Raw genomic sequence first — 22,157 nt, 5'->3', positions numbered from 1 at the left:
CAGGTGTCGGTGTGTTGGTGGTTCTTTGTGTCTGGGGGTGGGCGTCCGGGTACACACCGGCTCACTCCTTGGCGGCCGCTTGTCGGGGCCTGGGGCCTGGGGCTCGCTCGGGCCCCTTTGGAGGTGGGGTGCCCCCGGCTTCTCGGCCTGGGGCTCGGTCACTCAGGCACAGCTGGGGGCCGGCGGAGCTCACGGGCGCGTCACTGCAACTCCCCCTGACTTCTGCTCCGCGGCTGCTGGGCGAGCCCTCATCTGGGACTCTCCTCAGCTCTTACTGGAACAGTGGCGCGGCTGCCCCTCTGTTGGTCTTCCATGGTCTCTTGTGTTCTGGGGGCCTCTGGATGTCTGGAGTTTTGATCTCCTCCATACCCGCTTCACACCCTGGAGGACGGGGCTGTGGCCCCCCCACACTCCCTAGCAGATCATTACATGGAGAAACCTTTGGAATGCAAACATGCTGATCCACACAGGTATGCACACATGGGTATTCACAGACGCGGACTAAAGCTTTCTTGGCTGCTGCCTCAAAGCACACTGTGCGCTGTCTATCTTGCGTGCTGCACAATATCGTTTATTATTTAGTAAATATTGATATCTATGACTAGCTAGTTTATTGTGATGGTGCTTTGTTTTCTCTATTATTATGTTGCTCTTTGTTGTTTGCTGTCTCCTCTGTTTGTTTTTTTTGTTTGTTTTTTTTTTTTTCTCCATACAGGTGACCCAGGAGTTCTTTTTTTTTTCTCTCTCTCTTCCCCCCCCTTCTCACCGTCTCTTCTCCCCTTTGGTTTTCTTTCTTTCTCTCCCCCTCTTTCTCTCATTCATTCTCCCTGTCCTATTTATTAAAAAAAAAAAAAAAAAAAAATGACAAAGGATGAACTGAAGCTCTGCCATCACGTAATGTCGCATACTGCTGTTTCTGATGTCATTTAGAAGAAAAAAAAAAAAAAAAAAAAAAAAAAAGAGAATCTGCAATGTAAATACTCATGAAAGTAAAGAAAAACAATGAGGTGTGTCCAAACTTTTGACTGGTAGTAAATTTCATTTAAGACGTAAAGACTATTTTTAAACTTGTTGAATTAGATCAGATACCCACAATTAGAAAACTAAAATATTTCAACTCCTCCTAACATGGATTTTACAATTTACATTTTAAAATTTTAAATGAAAATTTTCCAATTAATGATTTTATTAGGCTGAGACTTGAAGTTGATTCAAATGGTTGTACTGTTATAGTGAAAGTAAAAAAAATAAAAATAAATAGAGAGAATATAATCACGATTCGACTGTTTCTAATGAATAGAGAACAACAAAACAAACAAAAACAAAAAAAACCAACTTTAACCTAACATGATTGTTTATGCTGCCCTTTAAATGTACAGCTGGATGTAATTTGTGCTTTTGATTGAGAATGGTTTGCCTTTGTTTGTTTGTTTTTTGGTAATTTTGTGTATACAAGTTGAGTACAACTTCACAAATTTGAATTCCTGTGGCGCTGATTCACTAACCGGAAGCTGTCATCTTCTCGCGATGTTTTTTGTTGTTATTGATTCGAAACATGGCGTCCGAGGTAGAGGCGGGCATTGCTACTGCAGCCGAACCTGAGTCCGGAGAAGGGTATGTGCGCCTGATGCAACAGTTTTATTGTATAGAATTTTTAGGTCATATTGCGGATTATATGTGTACATATAACCCGCATTAATTAGCATTAACGTTCTGTTTTTATCAGAAACAATGTTAGCAAACTGGCTAAACTTGCTAACTAGCGTTAGCTTTTCTTAAACTTACAGCTTAAACGCTAATGTTAGAGTTTAAGCTGGATTTATGGTCCCGCAAATGTGTCCATCCGCGTACACGTTTCCCAACATCTGCATCTGCAGGTCCATAATTTCCACTGTAGTACAAGCGTGTACAACACCGGAATAGAGCTTACCGGGGACCATTAAACCGTGCCAAAACCCAAATATCAAAAATTATAGTACGAGTAGCACAGAGTGTGGTTGCAGTGACACTTTTTTTTTTATTGTTTTATGCATTCGATTTCTATTCAGGTTTAACTTCGCTTTTCTCCGTCGCTAGCTAACGGACCAACAACAACACATGCGAGAGTGTCTCATAGACCGGTTGTAAGACATTGCACACCGCCTCCATCTGACAGCATAGCTCAATACTCAGCGGCCATAAATTCTGCTTAAATTCCTGACCTACCGAAAAGCGTACGCAGACGGACACATAAAGCCAGTTTGAAAGAGAAAGCAGCTTTACACCAACAGACCCTACACTGCGTGGTCTGCTGACAAACGCGTAAAATCTGGAAATTATAACTGAAGACCTTTATGTGGAAAATAGCAATTTTCTTTAGCAGTATGCTTTTGATTAAAATAAAAACTAACAAAGGGTAAACAAGTGAGCATGTACTAGCTGAAATAAGATCCCTTCATGGATGGGTAAACTTTGGTTTTCCTTTAAAAAAAAAATAGACATTTATATTATAAAGTTAATAGAAATGTTGTTATTGCAGTTCTCTTATGGCTGCTTTTGCATGTATAATAATTGTTGGATCATCTGATTTGTCCATTGATGTTCAGGGAAACTGCATTTGGAGTGCTACCGACCATGGAGACTGAGTCATCTAATGGCAAAGAGGTAATGGTACTGAGTTATATAACTGCTAAGGCTTTGTTTTGTAAATTCTTGCTTTTAATTATCTGAGTTTGATTATTTCAGGAGGCAGCTGGTGAAGGCTCAGAGGCTGCTGACGCTCTCACTGGATCAGGAGATGAGGAAAGTGGCAGGCAGCTGGGAGAGGTGGAGCTGCAATGTGCTTTGTGCATGAAGTGGTTCACCGCTGACACATTTGGCATCGGCACAGAGTAAAGCTATTATTCGGTAGCTGGTCAGTACAATATCAGCAGCTGTGTAACGGTCCTGACAGCTTTCATGCTCCAGTCTTTCTCCTCCTCTACAGGACCTGTCTGCCCTTTATGACCAATTATGTGTTTCACTGCAACGTGTGCCATCACAGTGGTAACACATATTTTCTCAGGAAACAAGCAAGTATGTGTGCCATGTGCTTTAACCAGCTAATAACCTTTCTGAAGCTTTAAGATCATAACTTACTCTGTGTTTTGAATGACTGACAAAGCGCTTTTGGTTTCTCAGACCTGAAAGAGATGTGTCTCACAGCTCTTGCTAACCTGACATGGAGATCCAGAACACAAGACGAGCATCCAAAGACCATGTTCTCTAAAGACAAGGTGCGTGTAACTGTTTTTGGCTTTTCCAATGATATTACACTTATAGGATAGCCATTAGTCTTATAAGTAGGTGTATCAAACTGTTGCCTTCCTATCCCAGACATAGTAGATGTTCATGGAACAGTTTTAAATTCTGAGTAATGCTAATCTTTACTTAAATTACTGTTGTTGAGATCGTTTCCTGACGCGCACTGAGTATATGAAAACTGAGGGTCAGGCAGTAAAGCAGGTCATCTACCACCTAAAAGAGCCATCTCCAGCTCCTTCAATATTCCTAAGGGTTAAAGGATAGACTATAGAACTGTATTAAAGTGGGTGTGAATGGGTGAATGAGGTTTGTGTTATACAAATTCCAGTCCAGTTAATTTCCTAAATCATAATGGGAAATGAGTACAAACATGTATAAACACACACTGGTGGATGGTCATCTCAGAGGAGCCATGGGAGGTCAGACGGTAGTGTACCTTTTGTACCAGTTTTAAGCTGGGAAACATGTGGCCAGTTACATCAGAAGGGGAGCTGAATGTAAAATCCTTTACAAATAAATTAAGTGACTAAATTAAGTGGGAGGCAGATGATCCGCTGTGGTGACAACCTGTTAAAAGGGAGCAGGGGGAAGAATTCAAGCTTATGGACATTTATGTGAAAGAATTATTGTTTACCTTTTTTTAACTTGTTGAAGCCCTCCTAAATTGTAGGATTAATTAATTTTCAATTTTCCTTTTTATTTTCTTTTGTTACAGGATATCATCCCATTTATTGACAAGTACTGGGAGTGCATGACAACTCGACAAAGACCCGGGAAGCTCACCTGGCCAAACAATATAGTGAAGACGATGGTACAGTGACTGCTACAGTCCATTACACAGAAAATATAGGCAGTTATGCTTTAAATTCTCTTTTTTTATTAAAAAACAAAACAAAAGACAAACATGTCCATGTGAAGACAGCACAGTTAGGAAAAGAATCAGAATACTTTAATAATCCGTAAGGGAGTGATGTGGGTTACAGTTGCTTCAAGACAATAACAGTAACAGACTAAATTAATTAAATAGTACAATATATTACAAAGTTTAAAAATGTAAGAAATATCACTTAAATATACAAATAGCTCAATTTAAATATTAAGAATATTACAGAGGTGAAATATATATGATTGACATTTACCTTTAACCTGTTAAACTTTGTCATTTGTTATTTTACTGTAGAGCATGTGCAAAAGGGTGTAACTGTTGCAGTGTGCACTGTACATTAGATGGAGGAGTTGTACAGAGAGAGAGCCACATGGAAGGAATGATTTTCTGTGTCATTCAGTGGTGCATTTTGATAATCTCACTGTCTTACTGAACATGCTCCTGTGACTGGCCAGCCTCTCTGGCACCAACCTAAGGAAGTCCAGCTCCATCCCCACAACATTAATGGCCTTGTGGATGACCTTATTGAGTCTGTTGGCATCTGCGACCCTCAACCTGCTGCCCCAGCATGCAACGTCATAGAGGATGGCACTGGTCACAACAGACTCGAAAAAGTCCTGAGCATTGTCCACCAGATGTTGAAAGACCTCAGCCGCCTCAGAAAATAGTGTAGAGTGAAGTGATGTTTTTAACCCAGTCCAGTTTATTATCTATGTGTACTCTGAGGTATTTATAGAAATGTTGTTTAACCATTCTTGTAACTATCCACCCTGCTGCACTGCTATATCATGACCAGGTATCCTCATATAAATAAATATGTAATGATTATTGAAATGTTGTAGTATTAGTATTGAGTAGAACTTTTATTTTCCAGTGCAAAGAGCGCGATGTTTTCCTGGTGAAGGAACACCCTGATCCAGGCAGTAAAGACCCTGAAGAGGAGTACCCTAAATTTGGCCTTTTGGACCAGGTATTTTATTCTGTTATTTGTTGCACACTGGAGGGGCATTTGTTGCATTTTTTAAAAAATACAGTATGTAAAATATGTATTTCTTGTGTAGGACCTGGGAAACATTGGACCCTCATATGACACACAGAAACAGACTACTGGTACTCCCATGGCTGGTGGGCTCAATGGTAAGGGTGCAAAACAATATTCCAAACTGTAATAACGATAAGCACAGATTAGTCCTGTTATATAACATTGTGTGTTAAAGAAAAAGAGGCTAAAATATTTGCAGGTGGTTTCACACCCACAGTTTGATTCGTTTTTGGTTCACTTGACATTATTATAAAATAAACAGACATTTTGGATAGATTTAACAGCTGTCATCCTGCATGCAGCAACAACTCTCACAGTTGCACATGTAAAGATAACATTTCGGAGATGTCACAGCAGATGATGGTGCACTTTATCGACATTGACATGTTTATCATCATTAACAAGAAACTTATTGCAGGCATTATAATCTGGCTCTGGCTCAGCCAGCATATAATGTTTATAACTCTGTAGCAATCAGAATTATTGTCTGAAGGCCATGAGAAATGCCCAACAGATTTCCTTTTCCAAGTGGATCATTATGGCTGAAGAGGTTCAGTGTTTTTAGTGCGTATGTCCAACAGGGTTGGATGTATATTTATATCCATATATAAGTCACACTCAAGAGAAAAGAACATAATCAGGAGTACTCACGAATCAGAAGGAAAAGATATGATCACACAGGTGGTCCATTAATGTTGTGAAGGAGGTCATGCTGAACATTGAAGTGTCAGAGGAGGATGTTAGGAATGGGGTGAGATGGAGGCAGGTGATTTGCTATGGCAACCTCTCAAGGGAGCAGCTGAAAGAGAAGATATATTCATTAAATTGTTAAGAGGTCACTGTTATACTAACTGGGCAAAATGTGCAGAAGCATATAATAGCAACTTTTCTTTTGCTAAAAAATTGAAGCTTTTGCTCAGTTATTCCACTGTTTGTGGATTCATTTATTGGTTAGGTGTAATGTTTTCAGGTTTGGGGCTAGAGATTTTTTTTTTTTTTTTTGAGCAAGTTAACCACCTTATCTTGATTGACTGTCATCCCTCTTGGTCACATCAGTGACAAAAAAGCCTAGCTTTTGAAATGACTTCTTGCTTTCCCGTGCTCTCTCCTTGGTCATACAAGCACTGAGGTCTCAGTGAAGGAGAGTGATGTACAGTGCGTTAGAGCAAGCTTGTGTTGATTAAAACTTTCTCTGCTGCAGTCACTCTAACATAAATGGTTTTTATTTTGATTGGGCTTTTTTTCACCATAGAACTGGATAAAATTTCCTTGGATACATGCCAAGGCCCTCCTTTTCAGGCAGAGTTGGTTAGGTTTCATTTGCACCAGAGTTTGACAGCTTTCACAAACTGCTGGCATCTATCATAGTAAACCCTTGATTACAATTTCCATGTCCTCCAGGGTTTGCTAGGGTCCAAGTGATATAAATTTTGCCATCAGATGGTGAGTGTGAGGGCAGGGCAGACCTTGATGTGCCTGCCTATTGATTTTTGTTTGTCTTCTCCCCCCTTTTGCTACCTGACTTGTCCACAGAGAAGTGAACATCAATCTGAGTGTAACAGGAATGACTACTTGGCCATTGTGTCTCTACCTTTCCATGTCCACAACAGAGTATAATCAAGGCGTAAGAGTGTGACTAAACTGAACCAAATGGGTTGGGTGTGAAATCAGCCTTACATGAATAATGAGCTGTAAACTCCCCAAACTCAATCAAATGGTGTGATATGTGATTCCCATAGTGATTCTGTGCATTATGTTCCAGGTGGATCTTCTTTCTCAGGTGAATATGTGGTGTGTTGGCATCTGGAGTAATTAGTGTGGGGTTTGTGTGTGTGTGTGTGTGTGTGTGTGTCATAACTTCTCTGGATAGAAGTTGGCCCAAATGTTCCAATCAGACTTTCCTGTGTAGCACAAACCAACCCAAACTGATCCCCAAAAAGCATCTTGAGGGCAACTTCATCCATATCCAGTTGTAACCTCCCTGTTTGCTCTCTGTATCTGTTTGGTCTCCCACCCACCTTCTAAAAAGCTTTTACCCTCATTTGTGAATCTTTCTTGTCTCTGGCTTGCTGCTAATGAGCTCTGAAATCCTTCAAAATCTCCCGACTGTAATGGCACTCTGCCCTTCCAAAGTGCAATGGCTGCAAGAATAGATTTTCATTTTTGATTTGCTATTGGCTTTTACCCAATGCTTATTAGCCTCATCCTCTTCAATTGCCTCCATCTCAAGTTTTGTGTCACAGGTCTGGAGCCATAAAATTACTTTAAAAAGATAAGCTCGACGGCAAAGGGGAAAAAAAAACTCAAAATGACAGGTTTTAGACATTTCTAGAAACAATCTATACAAAAATATCCTACAGTAGTGTGAAAAATTTATTATTTTCTTGCATTTTATTTACCGAACAATTGTGTTCAATAAATAAAATAGAAATTGTGAAAATAATGTCTAGATTAGAATCTTTAATGTTTGTAGTTTGTGATGATCAAATATTTTAACATCACAATGAATTTTAAAAATTAGTTGTTGTTGGCATTAAGCTGTACTTGCAATGGGATGTTTATAATATGCATTTATTACTTCAGCTCACACCTACATTCAGTGGTTAAACCTGTAGTTCACAAATAGCCTTTTTCCATTAGTACCTACTTGGGTTGGCTTGACATGGCTCAACTCGGTTTGTAGGGTTTCCAATATAAATGGTACCAGGTATTTTCTTTAGTACCACCTCTGCTGGGGTTCCAAGCAATCTGAGGCAAAAATCTGACGTCAACATACTTCGTGCCAATGATGAAAGTGTCTCTCCTTTGTGAAAATCAACACCAATTTTGAAACCCAGCAATGAGGGGGCAAAAAAATAAGAACACTGTGGTCCCAGAATCTGACAAAAAGCCATACACTGAGAAGCAGGTATACCGTTGACTCAGCGTTAGGGCTGCCACAAACGATTATTTTGATAGTCGACTAGTCACCGATTATTTTTGCGATTAGTCGACTAATCAGATCATCATCCATTGGATGTACAGCTTATTGCACCAGCAGCATCTGGTCTTATATAACTATCATTAGCTTACAGCTTGAAGTGTTTGTGCTAACTAAAAATAAAGACAAGATGGTAGTTTATTAATTTTTAATGAAATTTGCAGATTGTTTCGGTGAAGTTTAATAAACTCCTTGCTTTCTAAAATATAACAGGACACCGGAGTATATTATCCAGCGTCTCAAACTTCTGATGATCAGCTGTCTGCTTGAAGTTTATTTAGCTGTGCAAAAACTATAACTTTAATCTTAGCCAAACCGATTTACTCAGGAACAAATAAAATACTAAAGAAAGCCAAACAATAACATTTTAAGTTATCTAAGTGACTTATATATCATGTTTAACCTGAGTAGCGAAAGACAGTGGTGGGTTTGAAAACGATTTGCCGGGAGTCCGGTGTTCTCACGGCTCTAGTTAGCCTTGCCCCCGCCTAGCTAACGAGCTAGTGGGTAACAGACGTCTCCGAAAACGTCGGAGAGCTTTTGAAAATATGTGGTGTCTTGATAAACTGAGCAGATATTTGAGGTTTACACAGCTACATTCTCGCCTGAAAATATGTTAAACGTTTATTTTGTGACCCAGAAAGAATAATAGGAGTAAAGTTAAAACTAACTAGCTGCCGCCATTGTTGACAACTGCGCTGGGCTGCGCTATGAATTCTGGGACACAGCTTCTTCTTCTTCGGGGTTTAACGGCAGCTGGCATCCTTGTACATGCAGTGCTGCCATCTTCTGTTTCAGTCCGTTATTACACCCTTAAATCCTACTACTCATTCCTGCGTCCTTTGTGATCTTACAAAGCTTCAAACGATGCGTCGACTATTAAATTAGTCGTCGACGATTTTGATAGTCGACATAATCGTGACTAGTCGACTAATCGTGGCAGCCCTACTCAGCGTCCTCCTTTGTTGTGGGGTTTGAGTTGCATGCAAATGAGTCACGGGACCTTCGACTATGTTGCTATAATGACCCCATGTACATTTGGTGGTATTCAGTTGTAATGAAAATGACCAAAACTGCAGATATGTGATTAGGTACTAGTGGAAAAGACCTATAATTTAGTTAAAAGTAAAGTCAGGTAAAGTAAAAGATGTCCAGATGTATATTGAACAACTGAGTAGCACGTTAGAATTGGAGACAAAAATTTGACTTAAAAATTAGAAAAATAAGAACTGAGTTATGTGCAGCTACTGAGAAGCCATCACTTGGATCACTAAACTTATTGATAAGTGGGCATGTTTGGTTAGTTCTTGTTTACCTTAGAGCACTTAATTCTGACTTTCTATTTGTGTTTGGAGGAATGAGTTGAATCAAATGAGTAGGTCTTGTTCCATTTAATTTACATTTTGCCAGACAGATGTGGCAAGGGCACATCAAAGAGGCATTAGAGGCTCATAGTATTTGGAAAATGCCACATAACTCATGGACTAATTCCTGCCTTTTTGTGTCTGCTGTCCTTCCTGTGTACTCCAGATGCTGAATAAGCTGCTTTCTCCATTTGTGTGTGTATGCTTAGTGGTGGTTTTGGCAATATTATTATTAAAAAAAAAAGAAAGAAAGAAAGAAACAATAGTTGTATATCAAATAGTAATATTGAGCAGCAAACATTTGTCTTTAAAGTCATTTACACATATTTATTGCAACTTGTTTTCAATAGCTGTCTGTCCACAAATTCACTGCTGCTTTATCTGTACTCTGGCCTTTGGGTTCAGTTACACCAACAGCACTTGAGCTAAGTCAGTCATAACTTACTGTAACTTCTTGTGTAGCCCCGGTTCTCAAAGCAGCACATGTTAGATGTTTCACTTGGAGATCCACATTGCTGGGTATTCTTCAGAAGCATGATACCAGTCCTGATCTGCTGATGATCACAACAACTGTTGGGCTGAACCACTCACCCTTAAATAGCTTGCTCTATTGCACAGTCTGGACAAACGTGAGGAGGGAGGGCCAGCATGTTGTGGCACAGCCCTTTAAACAGGGCTCAGGATGCTGCTAGACAACAAGTAAAGTGAGCTTGCAGACCCACTGGCACCTGCAGCCCCTGACTTGTATAAACACTGATAAGCCAACCCAGTAAATGAAAAGCTGAAGAACTTTGCCGAAAACTCTTTTTCCTGCACAAAAAAAGCATTCGAAATGCAAACAGGGCACATATTATTCTTTAGACAAAACCAAAGGAGACATGGAGAGATAAAAGGCACATATGAACCAATCACGTTAGGAAATGAATGCTCTCCCCTTGCAGAGGCCCAAATCACTGCTAAGTCTCCAGAGGCCATCTGGGGGCCCCTTTAAAATGTTTTCATTTTAAAGGGGCCCCCAGAAAAGGACATGCAGGATGGTTGGCCAGCTGTTTTATCCCCAAACCCTACATGACAAATAGTAATAGCAGCCCAGTAAACTTTAAATGTGCTTGTCAATCAGGTCTTAAAAGAATGACAAAAAATTACTCAAACCAGACATGGAAAGGGAATGTGACACCAATCCTCATTCTCTGTTTACAATTTTAAAGAGATCTGGTGGATCCCAAAGCATTTTAAATGGTGTTAAACCCTGTGGAAGGCCCACTGGGACTCCTTGCGTCAGAAAAGCTGGATGTCACCAATGGCATAATGCTATTGTGCATTCTACTGTTACAATTACTCTTTTCTGCTGTGCACTGGGCTAGGTCTGAGATATGACACCCAGCACTTAAAACTCCCTCCTCTATACCCAGCTGAATCAGACTACTAGGGTACCTGATGCTATAAGCCCCAGTAACAAATGCATAATCTGAAGGTACCCATTTGTGCAGGTGGTAAAGAATGAGGCACGCTCTGAATGCCTTCACTTTAGTAAAGGAAATTGAGTGTCTTTTAAACTGTCTACTTCCCATTACCCCAAACCTGTTGCCAAAGATGGCTGCCCCTCCCTGAGCCTGGTTCCTCCGAAGGGTTTTTCCTCTTAAAAAGAAGTTTCTCCTTCTCACTGACACCAAGTGCTTGCTCAAAGGGGTTCATTCGATTCTTGGGATTTTCTCTTTATTGTTGTAGGGTCTTTACCTTACAATATAAAGTGAGGCAGTTGTTGTTATGATTTGGTCATATATAAATGGAATATAATTTAATTGAGTTCACGGATAACCCAGAAAAGTTATGTTGTTGACAACTTTTTCTGTGTTTATAGAAATGCTCAGGTAGGTCAGATGTATCGTGACAGCAGTGACGCAGCCTTCTGCTCTGGACATGTGAGAAGGAGCCAGTCATCTAAAAGTATAGCTAAAAAACTTGCCTACTGCCTCAGGACACTTTTGTTGCTGCTTCAGTGCAGTGTACAAAAACAATGGAACTAAGGGATTGGCCAAATGGCAGCACTGTGTACTTGTAACAGGCGCCTCAGATACCTGCTGTCAGGGTAAAATTATGTGTCCTACAGATGTAAACCAGTTTCCCTGGTGCGTTAGACATCTCAGAGATACATGAGTGACCATCCCAAATTTGTATGTTGTGAGTAAACTGTTCAGACCCTGCAGAACAGGGCAAATGCTGCCCTATGTTCACCAAATTTTTATAATCACCTTGATCTTTTCCCACACATGCCTTCTGTGACACTGATACCTCTTCCAGCAGCTGGGAATAACTGGTTTGCTGGTATTCTCTGTTACCACAGCAAGCCAAGTAATATTCAACCTGTAATGTAGCACATTTGCAGACGTTCTGCATATCTGTCCTAGCAGTGGGGGAGTTTGGTGCGCTGTCCTCTTTACCTCAAGGGGGAATGAAAATTTTATGCGTCATCCTCCTAGTTGGATATGAGGAGCTGTGAGGTGTTCTCATAGTGATCCTCATAATCTCCAGTACCTCATTCAGTGGTGCCACAGTGGCAAGGTCCATTTGTGGTTAAACTTCCACAACTGTCAGTCATCACTGTCAGTCAACATGTCAGCCCAGAGTCGACTGTTCCCTCAGGACTGCAGGAGGGCACTGTCATTTCTGCAGATTTCTGCACCAAACTAGTGAAAGAAAAGACCAACCTAGTAGTTAAGGTCAGGTTCAGTAAATACCAGTTGGTGTAATCAGACCTGAAGACTAGTGCCTGCAGTACTGCAAGTCTTTATATGTCCACCACACCTAGGTAGAGCTAAGCTAATGGAAAGCTAATTTAAGACGCCGGCCCTGCAATAAATTCTCCTTTCATGAATATTGGTTGAGATTGATGAGAGGGGAGAAAAGCTGACATAAGGAAAATTTCTTGCAGGACTGTGTGAGAAATTGGCATCTAAGTGTATATTGCCTTTGCTACTGTCTGGCTGTTTGTGTGCCTGTGTGGGTTCATTTGAATAATCTATCTTATGTTCTTGAAGGTGCTTTGGCCCCTGGCCCAGGAAAAGGAAGAGGTGCCAAACGTAAACAACAGCAGCAACAAGAGGGGACAGCTGCAGGAGCAGCTAAGAGAACTAGGAGGTACTAACGGTCCTGTATTATGATATTGCACTGTTGTATGTTCTGTCTGTTATGTATCATGTATAACAACTGGGAGGCTTGTGTTTATTATATACTCAGTTATCACTATAACATCAGCAAAGTTTATTTAAATGTGATGAATCAACTAATGTCAAATACATATTGCATAGCTAAGTTATAGCTTTCTGGCTATATGCCTGCATGATGGCCATTACTGTTTAAAACAAATATAAAATATGCATCTTTGCTTACATTATATGATTTGGTGATGGCTAAAAACCATTTAGTTGGTGAGGTAATTTGGCAAACTGGCACTTAGCATTTCCATTCTGGTTGAAGAATTCCTCAAAGTGACAGGCATAATGTCCAGGGGAAATACTTTGGGACAAAGTCAACATAGGCTTTTTTTCTTCTTTTTCCCCCTGATACACAGGCAATAGGTGAGCATTGATCAACCAGCTTAGTTTATGTTTGCAGTTAAAGGCAACCAAGGGAGTTTGATTTCGGAGTCTATTTAAGTTTTAAGGTTTAGGTAAGTCTATTCGGACACTGGGCCTCATTTATTAAAATTTCCGAGGAAATGTTCTTACCGTGTGCAAAAAAGTGGATTCCACACAAAATTACTGTTGAAATGATTAACTGCACATACTTGGTGCAGTTAATCATACATCTATTTTGTTCTCACCACATGCATATCATAGTAAATCAGAATCATTCAGAACCAACAGCCTTGTGCACTCTCCATACAATTTGCATGTTGCCCTGCCTCCATTTCACAATATAAGTACATACTTTTGAGTGATGTTGTTGTAAGAGAAGCCTGTACCTCTAAGGCAAAATATAAGCAAAAAAATCTGTCCCAGAAAATTGAATGGTAGTTTTGCAGGTCCACGTAGACAGCCGGAAGAAACTGCTTTCCAAAGTGTAAGTGACAGTCATTTAAAAATAATAATAATAAAAAGCAACACTTGGGCTGAAAACAGTACATGAGTGATTACGGACTTTGTGATGGATGGCGATATCATCACCCTGACTGCAGGGAATATACTTTCTTCTCACATGTTCATCACTCTTACTCTTGTCTGGATTATTACCTAGTCAGCAGCTCACTGTTGAGACACTGTTTCAGACACTTAGATACACCCAATAGCTGTCAGCGATCATGCTCCTGTGTCTTTAATACTAGTAATTAAGAAGGTCATTCTGCCAAGTAAAAACTGGAGATTTAATAAATCATTGCTTAAAGACGAAAGAGAAAGAAGAAAAGAGAAAACAAGTATTCAAGAATTGGAGGAAACCAATAAATCCTTTTCATTTCATTCATTTGGTTGATTCTCAATATGATAAACTTCTCAGATTAGCTGGCAGGAGGTCTTATCATCTTTTTGAAGATGCCCACTACTTTTGAGGAGACCACTCTGCAGGCAGGAGGATCTGCCAGAGGTGGAGGGGCTGGATGGGCCTGGACCCCCCTGTCCTTGTTGGATTGTGGGGAATTTATTAAAAAAAAAAAAACATAGCTTGTGGGCATTTTAGTTATGGATATATAACAAATATATAGTTATATAGATGTCATAGTTATCCCTATGCATTTTTCTAATGCAAATCTATTTTGTTCCTCATGCAACTTTAACACGTGCATGCTACCATTAAATTACAACTGGTCATTCTATCTCTTTGCAGCGACCCTCTGTTCTCTGCTCAGCGGCTGCCTCCTCATGGTTACCCACTGGAGCACCCATTTAATAAAGATGGCTACCGTTATGTCCTAGCAGAACCAGACCCGCATGCTCCAGACCCAGAGAAGCTCGAGTTGGACTGTTGGGCAGGCAAACCCATACCTGGTGATCTGTACAGAGCCTGTCTGTATGAGAGAGTGCTGCTGGCCTTACATGACAGAGGTATGGGTTTCAAGGACGTTCTGTTTTCTTCGTATGAACAATACTGCGCACAAGACTTGAGCCACCCTTGAGTTCATTGTATTTTGTTTGAGGCAGTTTATTGAAACACGGACAACGAAAATGTAAATTCATTATATGAGGCAGAGTGTAGAATGTCAAGAAGTTTGAAAGTCGATATATATCTTTTTCCTTCAAAACAGCCTGAACTCTCTTTGGCAGCTTTTTTTGTTATTCATTTTCGCAGTCCTCGGGAGTAGTTTATCAGGCATCTGATGCAAAATTGTTACCTACAGTGAAATTGGACCCCTTCCAACCAAACATGCTGTTGAAACCACAAACATCATATTGGAAAGACAATGTGATGTTTGTGCTAAAGGAATAAGGATCACAATATCTTTAGGGGCAAAAAGTGCCTAAAGATATAACTGAAAATTGGTCCTTTGCTAAGTTTTCTGTTATGCTTGGGCACAACACTGAATCATCCCTCAACTTAGAAACTAATGAATGTTTGAATCATTCATAGGTGAGTTGCTTAACAAATTTTCCTCTGAAAATTTTCTAGTACAAAGACTGAAACTGAATCCAAAAGTAGTTAATATCTTGATGTTCAGAAAGTACAACTGTTGCTCAAAACCACTTTTAAAAAACAAATTACAAAAAAGTCCGGTTCCTTGAACACAAAATGGAGTGAGGTTATAGGTGACTCAAGACTTTTCATGGCACTTTACTTTATGCTGTGTATGAATAAGTATGTTTATGTTGCAGCGCCTCAGTTGAAGATCTCTGATGACCGCCTGACAGTGACTGGGGAGAAGGGTTATTCAATGGTCCGAGCTTCCCATGGCGTTCGGAAAGGCGCCTGGTACTTTGAGGTGTCTGTTGATGACATGCCTCCAGAGACCGCAGCCAGACTTGGCTGGTCTCAACCACTTGGTCAGTAGTGCTTTGTACTCATACAAATATGATTACATTTACATCTACAATATAGTTTGTGTACAGAGTAGGGCTGGGCCATATTATACCGTTCACGGTAATACCGGTATAATGTTAGGCAACGATAGGAAAATGAAATATCGCGATAGAATGGGAGTAAAACGCGCATGCGCAGTGCCTTTGTTTTCATACGCACATGGCCGATTGTTGAGTGAAACAGATGAACCAGAATTGGCTTGTAAAAATGGTGCAACTTCAGTGATGTGGAACTGGTTTGGTGTTTGTCCGTCAGATACACGACAAAGCACATTTTTTTGCAGAACATGCAAGCGGCCGTCGTTATTGTCGTATTTGTCGGACTAAGATGCTGGGAGTAATCTGGGTCCTAAACTCCGTATTCTTCAGGTCAAACGAACACTGCAGCATCACCAAGAGTTAACTGTCTAAATTCTTTCATCTTTAATAAAACGATCAGCATTGCTGCTTTACCAGGTGTAACTATGAAGTTTAACTTCCAGGCATCCATGAAAACAAAATGTATTACATTTAACGGAGTTAGAAGTTAGCAGGAAGTTAGCGGAAGTTAGCGCGCTAGTTTCGCTAGTTACCTAAGCATGATATTGCATGTTCTGACTGAGAGTTTTCTGAAAAAAATCAAACGTACAGCTCTGCTATCACTTCCAACATAAATGAAGACAGGAAACTAAACAGCAGCGACGTTTGTAGGGTTACTGAAGTTGGGCTAGCTGGTATATAATTATATGCTACGTGCTCGCTAGCGACACAGCTATGTTAGCATAACATAAACAGTGAAGCTGGAGGACGAACACTTAACACTTTTCCACTTATAAAAGTTAACGTGAAGGTTCCTCATGGTTAGAGACAAATGCAATCGCATGGCAGGATGCTGTAAACGGACCAAACTTCAGTCAGGAGAACAACTGAGATAATCCATCCACAATACGAGGTTAGTCATTAATATACTGCAACAACATGGGAATAGAGCAGCTGCCAGAGAATTCAACATTAATGAATCAATGGCACAGAAGTGGAGGAAGCAAGAAGAATGAGTTTAATAAAGTTTGATTTATCTGACTGCTTTGTTTCGCTTAATGTGCCTTATAATCCCGTGCACCTTATGGTCCGAAAAATACGTACTGCACGCTGCAGTTTAATGTTGGAAAGCACCTCTTTTTAACTTCAGTGGATATTATACATGGTTATGCTCAGGATATGTCAGCACATTTCTACTGGAAATGCCTTTTGGTTAAACTTTCAGCAAGGAATTTGCATTTGCACTGTTAAATTTTTATAAAGCTTTAATGTACATAAAAACCAGTTTCTTGTTTAAGTGAAAATAAATGGAAGGTTGTCTTTTTGCGCTAGTAATGTTGTGGAGTTGTATTTTGTCTCGCATCAATTATATCGTCAGTTATATCGTTATCGCAAATTTTCAAATATATATCGTGATAAATATTTTTGGCCATATCGCCCTGCTCTACTACAGAGTAGAAAGACATATACAATGGCATTAAAATAATATATAATTATAAAGTCTCATCAATTGACTGTAGATTAGATTAATAAGAGTTTACAAGGTTATCATAGTTCAGTAAAGCTAAACTAAAAATACAAACTTGGGTGTGGAAAGATATTTTTCTTAACTTGTAAAAGAATAAAAACAAATTTAAAGAAAATTATATAGTGTATCTGAAAAATTAACTAAAAGAAATGTATATTTTGTGCATTGAGGCAGGAATGTCATCACTGTGGGTCAATATCATTTAAGTGTATTGTGATAACCAGAGCCTTCATTCTGATTTAAAAACTAAAACTATAGAAACAATTGTTTGTTACAAAAACTAACAAATTGAAAATCAAATTTTAATACAGAAAAAAATGAAATGATGGAAAGAAAAAATAATGGCTTATGTTAGACCTTTAGATTTCCCTTAGTGATGACATTTTGTCACAGTAGTAATCTTGCTCAAAAGGACCACAGATTCAGGTTTGGGTCGGTCAGGTGTGTGCTCGGCTGAAGAGCAAGTGGGACACTCCGTTCATTAGACTTATAGCTGTACTGCCAAATCAGGCTCAGGCTGTTTAAAGTGAGGCTAGGGTGACGTCTAATGATGGTTTGCAGGGTGCCAGGAAGATTTTATGGTGTTTAAGGCCCTGGGGTCTTGTCCTCTGTGCATGGTGATGTCTGGGTCTTCTGTACTCTTGAGGACCCATGCAGGGCTCAGATCTCCTGGATCTCTGGCTTCTCACTCTTATCATGATTGTTATGTAATAAATATATTAATGTGAATAGTATTTATTTATTTTTTTTATTTATTTATGTTTAAGGAAAAGAAATTGAGTAGCAGGAGAGATTTGTAGAGCTACCCTTGACAAAGCAAATGTGTTTGGCACATCAGAATTCAGTTTCCCTTTGGGCTCTCAAAGCTGTGCTCCTGAGATAGTAATTATATTGGGGCTACCTGCTGTTACTGCCGATCTAATGGTAAATGGCCTGTATTTGTATAGCGCTTTTACTACAGAGCAATTTTCAGTTTTTGGACAATAAAGATTAGTTGTATATACATTAACATGTTCAAAATGCACAACATGTACATTTAATGTTGGCTTTGGCTCAGGAGGCAGAGTAGGTCACAAGACTGGCAGGGATATTAAGATACTAACCCCAAATTGCTCTCCATTGTTTCCATCGGCGTGTGACTGTTGGATAGAAAGCACTTAAGCATAGAAAAAAAGTGGTCAGTTGATCATTAGCACCTGTTTTTGTTTTTATGTGCATTAAAGTTATATAAAAATGTGTACATAAAATCGTTTCCAGGTCAGTAAACACACCCAGAATTCATACATAAAGCACACGGGATTATAAGGGGCACTGTCGATTTTCAGAAAAATCAAAGGATTAATTTTAAGTGTGCCGTATTTTCCAAAAAACACGGTAATAACGACGGCCCGCTAGCATGCTCTACCAAAAATAGTACTTTGTTGTGTATCTGACGGACGAAAGCTAAACCAGTTCCACACTGAAGTTGCAACATTTTTACAAACCAATTCTGGTTCATCCGTTTCATTCAACGATCCGCTTTCGTCCGCCATGCTTTTTCTGCCATGTGCCTATGAAAACAAAGGCACTGCACATGCAAGTTTTACCCATATTCTATCACGATATTTCATTTTCTTATCGTTGCCCAACATTATACCAGTATTACCATGAACTGTATGATATGACCCAGCCCTAGTGTATACTGCGTCTTATGTAGTGACTTCGGGGACAGCCTTCAGCCACCTCTGTGGCTCCTAACTAGATGGGAGGCTAAGAAATTCACAAACCTCAAAATTTTTCTTTAATGAGTATCTGCCATTATTATGTATTGATATATACATCAGAACAGGTCCTCTTTTTCCTTTCAGCTTTAAGGTTTGTTTGTCCTTACTCATTTTTCAGTTAATATGTATTCCCTTCAATTTAAATAATAAATTGTGTTGTCACTCTTTACCAGAGTGGATAGTGGATATCATTCTTTGGCATAATCTGGCAGCCCTAATATAGAGTTAGATACTCAGCTGCTTTGACAAAATGTTAATACCACAATATCTAACATGTTGGATCTTATTTATAACTTAGGTAACCTGCAGGCGCCTCTGGGTTATGACAAGTTCAGCTACTCTTGGCGCAGTAAGAAAGGGACGCGGTTTCACCAGTCAATAGGAAAACATTATTCCTCAGGCTACAGTCAGGGAGACACACTGGGCTTCTTCATAGAGCTGCCTGAAGACACAGAGACAGCGAAGGCTCTGCCTGATACATACAAGGACAAGGTAACCGCAGCTACATCAGCTGCACTTCTGATTTCTTCTTGTGTTCAGCATTGCATTTCTGTCACATGCAGTTGTATCAAAATGGTCCCAAGAGCTTGGCTGTGTTTCATTTGTCCACCTCCCATGTTACTTATACAAGAGAGATAAATGCCAATCAGATTTATACCACTGGATACCACTGCCAGTATTTTTTAAAGGAACAGCAACTGTTGGAATGATAGATGTGTTCCTCTGAGCCAGAATTTGTGTTGTAGAAATAACACAAATTAACAGTATTATTACTAGGCTGGAGTAAATAAAAATAAATAAAATAATATAAATATATATTTGTGGTGAGGCGTGGTTTGCGGTGCCGTGCGGACGCACCTGCACGGCATCCGCAATCACGCCCGCCGTGTTAAAACACGGGGACTCAGGGGTTGGTGTGGGTGTGGTGTGACGTGAATTAAATAAAGTTGGCTCTGAACGTTGCTCCGGGGTCCCGCCGTGCCTTATTCACGCCACATTGGTGCCGAAACCCAGGAGGCGGCACGGCGGGTCCGTATCGGAGCCAGGGAATGGAGGAGCTGGCCCGGAGGGTGGCCGAAATGGCGGCCGCCCAGCGGGAGCAGGCGGCAGAGGTGCGTCGCCAGCAGGAAGAGCTGCAGGACTGGTCCGAGCGCCACCTGGAAAGGATTGGGGAGCTGGTGGCGCTGCTCTGGGCCTGGGCGCCACCCCTACAAGTGTGTCCCGAGGACAGTGAAGCGGTGGAGGAGCCGTGTGGGGCACCTCGGCAGCCGGAGGTGGTGGACGAGTCACGCGGGGGTCCGAGCCTGCCGGGAGCGGTGGAGGAGCCGCTCCAATCGGAGGCGGAGGACGAGGCGGGCGAGGGTCTACACCTGCCGGAGGAAGAGGAGTCGCTCCACCCAGAGGTGGACGAGGGGCTGTGCCTGCTGGAGGCGGAGGCGCAGTGCGGGGAGCCGCTCCAAACGGGAGTGGCGGAGGCGGTGGCGGAGCAGCTGTGCGAGGAGACGGAGGTCCCTGTTCCAGGGCAGCCTGCGCAGCCAGAGTTGGAGGCAGAGGAGCGGGACAGCCCCGCTAAGCCGGGGGTCGGCGGGCTGGCTAGTCCAGCCTCGCTGCCACCAGTCGATTCTGCGCGCCTGACGTCTGCCCAGCTGCCTGGGTACAGGAGCTCACGGCCATGCCTGTGGGGCCGTGTCCGCTTGCTACGCGGCCGACCTCCGGGCCAACTTCGCCGTTGCCGCTGGATGCGCGGGCGGCCACCAGAATGGACGCTTCCCCGTCGCTTGGGCTGGGGCGCCGATGTTTTGGGCCGAGTCTCGCCCCAGTTCGCGGGGGGGGGGGAGTAGGTTCGGCCAGATTGCTCCCCGGCCTCAATCGGGCGATGGGGGTATGTGGTGGGGCGTGGTTTGCGGTGCCGTGCGGACGCACCTGCACGGCATCCGCAATCACGCCCGCCGTGTTAAAACACAGGGACTCAGGGGTTGGTGTGGGTGTGGTGTTTTCATGTCTTTCTTGGACTAGTTGGATCTAAAACCAGTTTCTCTTTTCAGGCACTAATTAAGTTTAAGAGTTACCTGTACTTTGAGGAGAAGGACTATGTGGACAAAGCAGAGAAAAGCCTCAAGCCAATGAGTCCCAGCAGGGTTAGAACATTTTTTCAAAATTAATTCCAGTGGAGAAAACCTACTGTCATTTTCCACTACCTACCTCTTATTGGCCCGGCTCTTGTTTTTCAGATGATTTTCTACAAAAATGGAGTGAACCAAGGTGTTGCCTTTGAAAACCTGTTTGAGGGCATCTACTTCCCTGCCATCTCACTATACAAGAGCTGCACAGTGAGTACACATGCACATTTGATGATTTATTTGATTTTAAGGTTGGAAAGGGGTTTGTTTTTTTTAAGTATACCCTTACCTCTTCAGGTTTCTGTCAATTTTGGACCCCACTTCAAATACCCTCCAAAGGATGTTAAGTACCAGCCGGTGAGAGCTTCATACCTTTTAAGATTCCCAACTTTCTCCAAATGATCTTGAAACTTCCTCTGAGTCATTGTTTGATTACTTTCAGATGAGTGACATGGGCTGGGGAGCTGTGATCGAACACACTCTGGCTGACATGCTGTACCATGTGGAGACTGATGTGGATGGACGACGTAGTCCTCCATGGGAGGGATGAAAACATTGAACTGACTATACACACACCCCTGAGTCAAAAACGTTGTTCAACCTTTAGATAGCCAAAATGAAAACACTTCATGCCTGCAGTAAACTGTAGGTCAAATAAGCAGCATTTCAGCTCTTGCAATATTAAAATATCGTCAGCAGTATGGGCTGAATGAATTCTTCCTAGACATAAAACATTTAAAATGACACCGAACTGTGGGCTGCATATCATTGTTACCATAGGGCGAAGTTCCATATCAGGCTTTTCTGAATTAGTTTACTTATGGTGCTCCGGTTTCAAATGTGTATAATTTAAAGTTGTTATGCTTTAGAAAGGTTTTAGTTCAACACATTTTTGGCACCATGAAGTTGTGTGTGTTGTTGCAGCCAAACAGAGCCAATTCACCATTTCACTTATTGTCTAAATGAAAGTCTTTGTTATTGTCTCTTTTGGGTGAATTTTATTTGTTTGTGTTTTTTTTACACTGGGTTAAATTTAATTAAAAAATCCCACATCCAAGTTGATCTGATTAATTAAATCTGTTTTTTGTTGAATGGTCTTTTTGGTTCACCTAGCCTTTTTCTAAGGAGCTGCTTTACTGGTGAACTTTGAAATTATTTGTATCTAT

At 41.1% G+C, this 22,157-nt stretch overlaps 1 protein-coding gene across 2 annotated transcripts; it reads left to right on the top strand.

Moving 5' to 3' along the window:
- The first annotated feature begins 1,531 nt into the window (after positions 1-1,531).
- On the top strand, positions 1,532-22,053 carry ash2l (ash2 like, histone lysine methyltransferase complex subunit). Of its 2 annotated transcripts, XM_085464531.1 has the most exons (17): positions 1,532-1,614; positions 2,586-2,643; positions 2,725-2,870; positions 2,966-3,054; positions 3,160-3,254; positions 3,998-4,093; positions 5,043-5,138; positions 5,230-5,305; positions 6,973-6,990; positions 12,593-12,692; positions 14,376-14,593; positions 15,359-15,526; positions 19,170-19,363; positions 20,917-21,009; positions 21,103-21,201; positions 21,289-21,348; positions 21,434-22,053. In XM_085464531.1, exons 1-17 carry the CDS (start codon positions 1,556-1,558, stop codon positions 21,539-21,541), a joined length of 1,773 nt encoding a protein of 590 aa, XP_085320657.1. In that variant the 5' UTR covers positions 1,532-1,555; the 3' UTR covers positions 21,542-22,053. The 2 variants fall into 2 exon arrangements, with proteins under 2 accessions (XP_085320657.1, XP_085320658.1); XM_085464532.1 differs by lacking the exon at positions 6,973-6,990.
- The last annotated feature ends 104 nt before the right edge of the window (positions 22,054-22,157 follow it).

Source organism: Copadichromis virginalis, linkage group LG7 (genome assembly GCF_057382275.1).
Source record: "Copadichromis virginalis isolate Kocher_CV1m ecotype Utaka linkage group LG7, C_Virginalis_male_GT1.1, whole genome shotgun sequence".
NCBI classification, from domain to species: Eukaryota; Metazoa; Chordata; class Actinopteri; order Cichliformes; family Cichlidae; genus Copadichromis; species Copadichromis virginalis.
Note: the sequence above shows the minus strand (reverse complement) of the source record. Positions and strands in the feature narration are given on the sequence as shown.

Coding starts and splice junctions, on each gene's coding strand:
- ash2l (XM_085464531.1), top strand. CDS start 1,556: ATGGCGTCCGAGGTAGAGGCGGGCATTGCTACTGCAGCCGAACCTGAG. Junction 3,255..3,997: donor CCATGTTCTCTAAAGACAAG/GTGCGTGTAACT, acceptor CTTTTGTTACAG/GATATCATCCCATTTATTGA. Junction 21,010..21,102: donor AGCCAATGAGTCCCAGCAGG/GTTAGAACATTT, acceptor CTTGTTTTTCAG/ATGATTTTCTACAAAAATGG.